This window comes from Scatophagus argus, chromosome 7 (genome assembly GCF_020382885.2).
Source record: "Scatophagus argus isolate fScaArg1 chromosome 7, fScaArg1.pri, whole genome shotgun sequence".
Taxonomy (NCBI): Eukaryota; Metazoa; Chordata; class Actinopteri; family Scatophagidae; genus Scatophagus; species Scatophagus argus.
The window spans coordinates 813,895-824,863 of NC_058499.1; the positions used below are offsets into that span (position 1 = coordinate 813,895).

A 10,969-nucleotide genomic window follows, 5' to 3' on the forward strand; every position below is an offset into this window, starting at 1 on the left:
AGTTACTTGTACTTGATTATTTCCATTTTCTGCAACAGTTATTTGATAAGTTTAGTTAGTAGCTACTTTACAGATTCAGATTGTTAATATAAAATCAAAATCAGTTATTATTATGAACAGTTATGTTTAAATTGACTTATTTTATCTATCAGGTTACTTAATGAAATGTTTAGTAAGTGAAGTGGTTTGTCTTTTTTTGATCATCCACTCAGTCAAATGTCTACAAATCAAGGGTTAAAAAAACTGTTAAAGCAGCATAACCATAAAACTGTTTTGTCAATGGAAATGTTGAGATACTTTCGTGGAGGTGAAGGAATGTTTTTGTCCAGAGTCTCTGAACAGACCTCGCCAGGTTTCCTCCTTCCTGCTTTGGTTGCTGCTTGCTAACTTGCTGTTTGTTTTCAGATTCTGTGAGTCTCCCACCAGTGATGTGGAAATGCGGAGCGGTCGTGGTCGGGGGAAGAGGATGCGTCCCAGTAGCAACACACCGCTGAATGACAACAGCAACTCTTCGGACAACAAAGGTAGCGGCAGCAGCAAGACACGCGGCGCTGCTGCAAACAGCAAAGGGCGGCGGGGCAGCCAGACGACTGCCGGCGCAGAGGATGTCAAGGCCAGTCCGTCATCCGCTAAGAGGAAGACCAAACCTGCCTCTGACATGGAGCCCACCTCCAGCTCAGAGGACACCAAGGCTTCAAAGCGCATGAGAACTAACTCCACCGGCACTGCACTCCCCCTCCCAGGAGGCAAATCTGACCCCCTGCCCCCTCCACAGCTGGACCGGTCCTGCACCTCCCCCGTGCTCATCGACTGCCCTCACCCCAACTGCAACAAGAAGTACAAGCACATCAATGGGCTGAAGTACCACCAGGCTCGAGCCCATAACGACCAAGATGTCCGATTGGACCAGGACGGTGACAGTGAATATGGAGATGATCCTGCCCTCCACCCTGACCCTGCCTCGTGCAACGGTGCCGCCATCTCCCCTGCCCGCTCTACTACACCCAAAGGACGGGTGTTTGACGCGCCATCACCCTCGCCAGGGAAGCTGACGTCAAAGGGTAAGAAGAAGGGAGGAGAGGCTGAGCCTGAGGTGACGGATTGCGGCGAGGAGGGGGCGTGTTTGACAGATGAGGCCAGTAACGATGGGATGGACGACAGGAAGGCCAAGAAGATGGCAGCCGGAGGCAAGTCTGATAAACTGACCCAGAAAGGCCTGAAGCCGACCCGACCTGTGGCCCCTGCAGCCCCCAGCGCCCCCTCGCCTTATGCCATGCAGGCATCCTCCCCTGCTCTGGGCTCAGTGGTACAGTCCATCCCCAAGAGCCCCCAGCTGAAGAACATCCAACCTAAACCCCCTCCACTGGCTGACCCCGCCTCCAGCCCCACCCTCACCAAGGACAAGAAGAAGAAGGACAAGAAGAAGAGGGAGGGAGCAAAGGAGGGAGACAGTCCGAAGGCGATGGGGAAGGGAGGAAGGCCAGAGGAGGGGAAGAGCCCGTACTCTGAGGCATCTGATGCTTTGCTCAATGGCTCTTCAGAAGCTCACCAGAGCCGATTGGCCAGCATCAAGGCTGAGGCTGACAAGGTGTACAGCTTCTCAGATAACGCACCCAGTCCGTCCATTGGCGTGGCCAGCAGGATGGAAGCCGGCCTCGTGGCCCCTCTGCACCTCAACCAAAATGGAGCTGACACTGCGTCTGTCAAAACCAGCAGCCCCGCCTACTCTGACATCTCTGATGCTGGGGAGGATGGAGAGGGGAAGGCGGAGGGGGTGAAGGTCAAAGCTGAACCTGACCAGGGGTCTCGTGAAGCAGCCAAGAAGGCGCTGTTCCCTCCTCAGGCTCCTAGTAAAGAATCACCGTACTACCCCAACTACGACTCCTACTACTCTCCCAGCTACCCCAACCCCAGCCCAGGAGCGGCACCTGCAGCGCCGCCTCACGTGGAAGGAGCTCAGGTAAAGGTGAAGAAGGAAGAGGAGCAGCCGGAGGTGGGGGAGGAGGGCAAACTGAAGGTGGAACCTCAGGAGGAGAGGAGGGCGGAGCCTGGGCCTCAGCAACCATCAGTCATTCAGCAGCGCTCCAACATGTACACCCAGCCTCTATACTACAACCAGTACTATGTCCCCCCCTACTCCTACTCGCCTGACCAGGCCTACCACGCCCACCTGCTGGCCTCGAACCCCGCCTACCGCCAGCAGTATGAGGAGAGACAGCGGCAGGCTGACAAGAAGGCTGAGGGCAAAGAGCGGGAGGCTTGTGGGAAAGAGGAGTGGAAGCAGAAAGCCTCGGCCCCCCCCACGCTGTCCAGAGCCCCCAGCCTCACTGACCTGGCCTCAAAGGGTGTGCTGAACCCAACCAAGACCAAGGAGCCTCTACCAGCTTCAGAACAGGCCAAGTCAGTCATCATGGCGAAGGGCGAGGACCCCAAGGCCCCCACCGCCCAGCCTGAGGGTCTGAAGATGAAGCTGAGTGAAGCAGGGCATCATGGGAAAGAGGAGGCCAAGTCAGGGGTGGAGTCAGGCAGACCAGCAGGTGTGGAGCCTGCCATGTGGTACAGACAGGTAACTGCACACAGAATGTCTACAGCATCCAGGTGCGTCCTCTGTCTGGCCACAGGGGAGCACAGGACATTTACAGCTCATTATTGTTTTGAGAAGTTTTGTGACCCTGCACTTTGATGTATTACTCATTGGAAATGTCTTCAGGTCTGTCGGTTCTCTCAGACTGTTGCAGTTGTAAAATATCACAAGGAGAAGATTTTCTCCTCAGCTGCAGCAGCTTGGGAGTGACTGCTGGTTAGCCTGTCGTGACAGATGTGCTCAGATATTTGGTTGCTTCTTGGATCTGCTCAGATCCATGTGAATGGATCGAAGTTTGCACAGTTCAGATGTAACAGTCAACATTATAAAATCATCAAAGGTGACTTGGAGTCAGAGTTATTTTAGCTTTCATTTGCTGCGAGTGTTGAAAGGTAAACCTGATCAGATTCATTAGGGATTATGAATCTTATAATTTAAATTCAGTAAAATGTGATCAGATTCTGTCACTGCTTGCAGTATTTCAGTTGCTAAATGTATTAAGTGAAACAGGAAGAGACATGAGACGCTTTGCTCAGCGTGGACATCTGAAGCACAGCTGGATCCTGTGGACATCACTGATCTCAAAGATCCCATGTCCCCTCTGTTTGCTGTCTATCATTAATAACATGTGTCCTCTGCAGGAGCCAGACTCGCGCTTGTGGCCCTACGTCTACCCCAACAAATACTCAGAAGCTCCTAAACCACAGGAGGAAGACCGGTGGAAGGATGACAGGGAGCGAGAGCGCGACAGGAAGGGGAAGGAAGAGAGGCAGCGGCAGAAGGAGAGCCTCCAAAAGGAGGAGGTGAAGGAGGGGGTGGAGGGCAGGACTCAGCTGCCTCCAGAGGAGCACAGGGGTGCAGGGAAGGAGGCCCGTCCCCCCCACATGCAGTTCTCCTCCCCTTTGGCCCAACACCAGGGCTACATGCCCTACATGCACGGACCGTACGCCTACAGCCATGGCTACGAACCCAGCCACCCCGGCTACAGAGGCATGCCCTCAGTCATGATGCAGAACTACGCCGGTAAGAGCAACATTGGCATTCGCGTGAGCAGAGGATCAAAAATGATAGAGATGTTCAGATTTAGGTGTCAAAGATGGAAATAGAAATAAGTAATAATTTAGAGCCTTTGGTTACACGACTGCGTGCTGTGGAAAGATCAGTGAACCTTGTACTCTGAGTCAGGTTGTGGATAGCTTGGCTTAGCATTAAGGCTGGAAGAAGGGGATCAGGAGGGTCCTTTCAGCAGCATGTCAAACCTGTACAGGACAACACGTGTGCTGTGTCCTGTCATTATTTCCTGTCCAACAGTTTATCTCTGTCAGCTGCAGTTGAGGTGTGTCTTTGTCCCCAGGGTCCTACCTGCCGGCTGGTTACTCCTTCCCTTCGTATGGGGGGAAGGTGGCGGCGGGGGAGGAGGGGGAGAAGCCGTCCCGGTCCAGTCCCACGGTGAAGCCGACCAGCGAGGCCAAAGCTCTGGACCTGCTGCAGCAGCATGCCAGTCAGTACAAGAGCAAATCCCCGTCCATCCAAGACAGCAAGAGTCTGCATGACCGCGAGAGGGACAGAGAGAGAGACCGGGAGAGAGAGAGAGACAGGGAGAGAGAGGGCGACCGGCCACGATCTTCGCCATCCCAACGCATCCTGCCTTCCCATCATCACCTGGGATACCCGCTGCTGTCGGGACAATACGACCTGTCCTACGCCTCAGGTGAGACTCACACGTCAGCACTGCGGACAGCTGCTGTCTGTCCCTTTGTTTCAAAGCCGCTGCGTTTCGTTTCAAGTCAGGTTGGATTTAAAAAAGGACAGTCAGCTTTGAAGCAGCAGAGGCTGCAGTACAGGAGCAGCTCAGGAGCATCTCTGGTTGGCTACATGTGCAGGCTGTTGGAAACCCTGTGAGATGGAGTGCAGGCGGCAGGTATCAGACTGATATCAACTGATCATCACACATTTTCAATTCAGTTTATTTATATGGCGCCAATTCACAATTCTACTATTTTATTATTTTTTCGCGACTCCTTTTACTTTCTTTTACTCTGGACTACACTGTTTTACTATCTACCACATGATCAGCTACAGGAGCTCGTTCAGCAACAGACTCATACTCCCACGATGCACCACAGAGCGACACAGGAAATCATTCCTGCCTGTCGCCATCAAACTGTTAAACTCAGCAGTGATGGACACACTCACTGTATATATACAATGTACATATTGGCTTTTTACACATGCACATACCTGTATTTTAAATTTTCTTAAAAATTTGAATACAGTTTTTTGTAAATACCTGTACTTGAGATTTTAGTTTTGTTTATCCTATCTTTATCCTATTTTTTATACTCTGCACTTTTCTCCTTTCTTGGTCGGGAATACTGCATGTGCAATGTCTGTAAAAACAAGAATTTCCCTCCAGGGATTAATAAAGGAATTCTGATTCTGATTCTGAAAAGTTATCCCATGACACTTTCCAATCAGAGCAGGTCGAGACCAAACTCTTTGATTAATCTGTAATACAGAAAACCCAACATTCCCCCATGAGCAAAGCACTTGGTGACAGTGGAGAGGAAACACTGACTTTTAACAGGCAGAAACCTCAGAACCTCTGAACAGACCCCAACTCTTTCTGCCTGTTAAAAGTCACATGTAATAGACAGGTGCTAAGTAAGGGTAAAGATTCTTTGAGTTGCAGAGTAGGGATGGGCTCTAAGAGGCATGTTGTTGGCTTGGATGAATATATAAGTGAATGTAGCTGATGAGGGTCAATAGGTGATGATTATCTGGTTCTACTGTTGTTTCTAAGGTTCCTGTGTTTGGGTGTCGATCAGTACCAGCTGAGGTCAGCAGGTGTTGAGTTTTGTCTCTAATGTTTAAAATCTTGTCATTAAAAAAAGGTTATAAAGTCATTGCTGCTGAGGGTCTCAGGGATACAAGGCTCAATAGCACTATGGCTCTCTGTCAGCCTGGCTACAGAGCTGAACACAAAGCTGGGGTTATGCTTGTTATCCTCAATTCATTTGGAGTAACAGGCTGCTCTGGCAGTCCGTAGGGCCTTCCTATATGATCTAAGGCTGTCTTGACAGATTGAGCGAGATTCTGTGAGTCTGGAGGAACGCCATTTCCTTTCAAGTTTATGCTCATTTTACTTTGATTTGCGAACCTCAGCCATGGCGCTAGTCTGATTTGCGTTCCGTGTTTTTTAGTGGGGCAATAGAGTCGATTGGTGTTGGTGTTGGTGTTGTTGGTGTTTGAATGGTTGACTTGAGAGGGACTACAGTTGGCATAAGACTCTTCTCTAGTGTTGTAATGTTCTGTAAATGCAATAGAACTGCTTCGTTAAATTTAGCCACAGCACAGTCAGACATTTATGTCGTGTAGGAGATTTTTCTTGGTGGTACGAAGTCAAGTAATACAAATAAAGTTAATTAAAAATGGTCAGATTTTGGAGCTCACCCTCTGAGACAACCTGATGGCATCACTGTGACATCACTGATTGCCTCCTTTCATACGTTTCCATGACGACGAGTGAGCTGAACTTCATGTGGCTTCTCTGATAGTTTTAAATAGAGTCCTGCAGGCACACAGGTTGTTTCCATGGGAACCATGGGATATTATGGGATGGCTTTGTTCTTCTAATGACCACAGGCTTCCTCACACCGTCACACGACACCAGCACGCCGTGTCTGCCATGTTGGATCTGTCTGATGGCTCTCTGTGTCTCACAGGTCTCTCCTCGTCAGCCATCGTGGCCAGTCAGCAAGCGTCCGCCCCGACCATGTACCCCCCCGCACGGAGGTGAGAACGGTAAGACACACACACGCTGCCTTCTTCTGTCCGCCACAGTGAATCTGTGTCTCAGTCTGCAGCGCCACCTACTGATCATTGTTCTCTGAAGGATTAGCTGAAGCGTGTAGGGCAGAATGTGGCAGAATGCGGCAGAAGTTAGAGGTCAGCGGTCATGTCTCACATGCACATTAACTAAACAGCATTGCATAAACCTGCAGGACAACATTGGTCACAGTTCAGTGATGAGACAAACCCTGAACACGCCTGTACTGCTGTGTGTGTGTGTGTGTGTGTGTGTGTGTGTGTGTGTGTGTGTGCGCGAGAGAGAAGAACAGGGTCTCTGCAGGTCCTAAAAGTCTGAAATGTGACCCACACATCTTTGAATTGAAAACATGAGCGCTGCAGCTGTGGCTTTGGATGTCTGATTGTCCCTTTTGACCGTCTTCTCTCCTGTCTGCAGACACACCTGATTGGCTGACCAGAGTCATGTGACCGGATCACATGAGGAAGAGTTTCTGTTTCAACATCAGTTCAATGGTGTTTGTTTAGTTTGATTTCTCTGCCTGGATGTCCAGCCAGCTGCTCCGCCCCCCCACTCGACTGCTGAGACTTCAGGAGCATTGAAAGCCTCATACTGGTTCTGCTGGTGCTGCTGGTCCCAGACGGTACCTTGGTGCTCGGGGCGGGCGGGCAGCAGAGACACGTTGAGACGCCGCTGGCTGCTGGAGGAGCAGCTCCTGTTGTTTTGGCGGTGGGCGCCTGGCGTTTGCGGACGGGTGGGGCAGTCCCTTCCTGTTCCAGCCTTCAGTCGATTCTCATCCTACAGCACGTTTCTGTGACGTCCTGTGACCCCCCAGACTTTACCTGCAGTGACCTCTGACCTCTCTGAGAAGCAGCGAATCAACCGCACACTCCAGCGGACGTCGTCACACTTTGACCTGGAAGCAGCTCAGCTTCACAGGACGTCAAAAATACTGTGCACGGAGGAGGACGGACCAATCAGAGAGCAGTGTTCAGACTGATGCTGCATCCTCAGACCAACCGGCTGCGTCAGACTCCTCCTCCTCAGTGTGTAGCTGTACTGTACTCTCTGTGTGTGTGTGTGTGTGTGTGCGTGTGTGTGTGTGTGTGTGTGTAAATACTGTACAGAGGAATTATTTTAAAGAGCCTGTTGGATGCTGTTCGATTTCCTACTCTTCTTTTTGTCTGGTAGCCTCTGCCTCTGTTTTTCTACTGTTGTTGATCTGATATTAAACCTGTAGCTGGTGGAACGGCGCCCGAGCTCAGTGTCGTCCTTTATTACCCTGAAATTTGTGGCAGCAAGTCGGCCGCCAAAGGAAGGAGCGAGCATGAAACAAGTGTGAGAGCTGGAGGCGTTTGGCTCACGTGTTAGCAAATCGTGTGATGACATGTTCCTGTCAGACGTCTTTGTCCTCCGTCAAAATAAAAGGTGGGACCAAAATAAGTTAAATCTGTTCAAGTTAAATCAAAATCCCATTTCATACACTGTCTGCTGTACAAATCAGCATGATGGATTCATTTTCAGGTCAAATGAGTTTGAAAGCATTTTCAGCTCTACCACTTTGGAAACTCAGCAACGTTATCTAAAGATAAGTCTTTTTGTGACCTTCCTTCCTCTGTGATTTAAAATGCAACTCTGTTAATATTCAGTTCAATTCAATTTTATTTATATAGCACTTTTTACAATCAAAACTGTCTCCAGGTGCTTCACAGAGACCCAGAGCCTGAACCCCCAAGCATACAGACAGTGGCAAGGAAAAACTCCCTTTTAACAGGAAGAAACCCTGAGCAGGACCCGACTCACAAGGGAGAACCATCCTGCTGATAGTCGGCTGGGTGAAGGAGGAGAAGAAGAGGTAGACAGGACAGAGAGGATGAAAGAGAGAGAGAGAGAGAAACATGCAGTAAACATCATACATTACAAAGGACAAACATGACAGGTTGTTGTAACTGGAATTCTGAAGACTGTGTATTGTATGTATTTGTTTCTTAGCTGATATGTTGTTTAAGTTAGTTCTAATATCACTACATAGAAGAACAACAGGCAGATGTTGACAGTAGACACTGGGTTTGTCACTGGGTTTGTCAGAGGATGCAGTTCAACATGTAGATCTGGATGGAGAGAAACCTGCAGAAAGATACAGAGAGAGAGAGAAAGGGAGGGAGAGACACAAAACTACGAGGACAACTGGACACACAGTTAGTGACAGAAAATAATGAATTATATTCAGTTTCAATTCAATTCAGTTTATTTATATGGCGCCAATTCACAACAAAAGTTATCTCATGACACTTTCCAATTTGAGCAGGTCGAGACCAAACTCTTTAATTAAATTGTAAATAGAGCCTAACATTCCCACATGTGAGCTTTTCTTAAGAAATGAGTCAATTACATTCTGGTCTCACGTCAGTTTTGATCCAATATGCAGTACTAACTATTGATTGTTCTGATCAGTGATTCATCTGCAGATTATTTTCTTTGATTAATCGTCTAAAGGATTCGAGGAGCTTCTTTTGTCCTGACAGAGCAGTGCAGCAGCTGTGCTGTGTGGTGCCTCAGAAGACTACACAAAAAACAGAAATACTTCATCTGGAAAATGTCTAAAGAATCGTGACGAATTCTCATCAGTGTCCCGGAGCCCAAAGTGATGTCTTCACGTTGTTTCTTTTGTCCGACAGTCCGTGACCGTAGTAGCCGCTGTGTTTTGTGTGTTCTCTCTGCGGGTTGAGTATCAGTATGATCCCATCTGATTATTATGGTCAGACTGACCCTCAGTTGTACCCGTAGTTTCATCTGTAATAAAAATTGGAAGGTTTGTTGATGAAAACCAAACCTGCGGTGGTCAAACTACTGACTGATCTGAGGTGTCCTGTTCTGTGCCTGTCCTGTCCTCTGTCCTCACACTGAGGTCAAAATATGAGACCTGCAGGTGGACAAAGTACTTTGAACCTTTGGTACCTCTGTGTAGAAATACTACAGTCCTGCAATCCAGGCTTGTAGGATTAAAACATTCTGAGTGTACTCATGTACTCAATAAAAGAGATTATTGGGTCACGAGTGTCAGTGCGTCCGTATGTTCACTTTAATGTGCGGCTTCATGTGCTGCAGGCCAACAGTTTCATCTCTAACAATCATCAGCTTTTATTTGTTAACGTTTGGAGCTCAAGTTACTGCAGCCATCAGATGAATGTAGTGCAGCAGATGCTCAACACTCACTGTCCTGATACAAACACAAAACAGCTGATAAACGAGTCTTTTTGTGACCTGCTGCTGCTTCCTGTTGGCCGTTTGTTAGCAGCTTCAGCACAGTTTGAATGTGGCAAAATGGGAGTCGTTTTGTGTGAATGTGGAAAAGCTTCCTAAATAGTTAAGTTAAATATCCGTCTCTTTGGGACTGATGGTGGACAGAAACCGAGCAGATTTCACTTTTCTTTGCACTTCATTAACAACAAGAAGAACTCAAAGCAAACAGCAAGTGACCCTCGCAGTCTCTGAGTACATGCAGCGATTTAGCTATTTGGCCACAGGGAGGCGCTGCTGCGCTGCTGAATGTCTCAGCTGCAGGCTGATTAAAGGGGCAAACCACCCAAATCACCCCCAGAAGAAAACCAAAGCTGTGCTGAGCCACCAGGCAGTTTGGGTTTGGGTTTTATCTGCCCCCAGTTTTCACAGCGAGAGTCTTTTACCTGGAAATCAGACGGAAACACCAACATGACTCCGTCCACCCCTGAGCTTCTGCTTTTCAGCGTAAACTACAGGATGTTTCAGAACAGATTATGAAATGCGGTTTTCGTAACCGTAACGACAGACTGTCAGCTCGGCTCAGAGCGGATCAGCACTGAAAACCTGCCACAGGTGTGTATGAGCTGAGAGAGGCTGAAGCTCAGGTGTTGTGGTTCAGTGTGATGCTGTTCAACAGCTCTGACCTCATCTGGGACTGAGGATCTTATTTATGTCCTGTCTTACAGCAGTGACAAAGAGGGCCCCTGCCCCGCGGCCCCAGAACTCCACGGACCCGAAATGTGCAGGCTCAGCATGTGTCAGCTGCTGCACTGAAATGTTCTGACGTGAAGGTTGTGGTTAGATGCTTTATTCATCTCTGAGGCAAATTCAAAGTTCCAGCCACATCCACAGACTTAAGATAAAAGGTGCGCAATAAATACTAATAAAAGCACAGTAATCAAAGATTAAAAATTAAAAAGTCGAATGTATAATAATTTAACGATATTAGCTGATCTGGAGCTCAACGTTCTTGTGTTGCATCTTCCACTTAAACACCTGAGTCCAGGTGCAATCTGTCCTGTTAACAAGTGAAGAAATCCTCATGTGTTGCTGCATTATAATACAAATGAGAGATTTTTCACTCAGTCAGAGCCAGTAAAAACTCACAGACTGAAATAAACAGAATTGAATTGGTTTGGTATTCCAGCTTCAGGGGTCACGTGGACTGTGTTTACAGAAAGGACCAGAGCCGCCTCCTGGTCCACCACCTTTTCTGAGGATGTTCTATGAGTCGGTGGTGTCCAGTGCCATCACATATGCTGCTGTCTGCTGGGGCAGCTGCCTGAGGGTGAGGG

The 10,969-nt window shown here is 48.6% G+C and overlaps 1 protein-coding gene across 3 annotated transcripts in view; it reads left to right on the top strand.

Moving 5' to 3' along the window:
• The window catches only part of znf609a (zinc finger protein 609a), a 33,543-nt gene extending 25,892 nt beyond the window's left edge, over positions 1-7,651 (top strand). For 2 of the 3 annotated variants that reach the window (XM_046393642.1, XM_046393643.1), the window contains exons 5-9: positions 406-2,566; positions 3,226-3,607; positions 3,939-4,295; positions 6,310-6,379; positions 6,831-7,651. In XM_046393642.1, the coding sequence (XP_046249598.1) occupies positions 406-2,566; positions 3,226-3,607; positions 3,939-4,295; positions 6,310-6,379; positions 6,831-6,840 (2,980 nt within the window). In that variant the 3' untranslated portion in view covers positions 6,841-7,651. Of the gene's footprint in view, positions 1-405; positions 2,567-3,225; positions 3,608-3,938; positions 4,296-6,309; positions 6,389-6,830 lie in introns of all 3 variants that reach the window. The other variant, XM_046393644.1, reaches the window with a different exon arrangement.
• Positions 7,652-10,969: the final 3,318 nt, after the last annotated feature.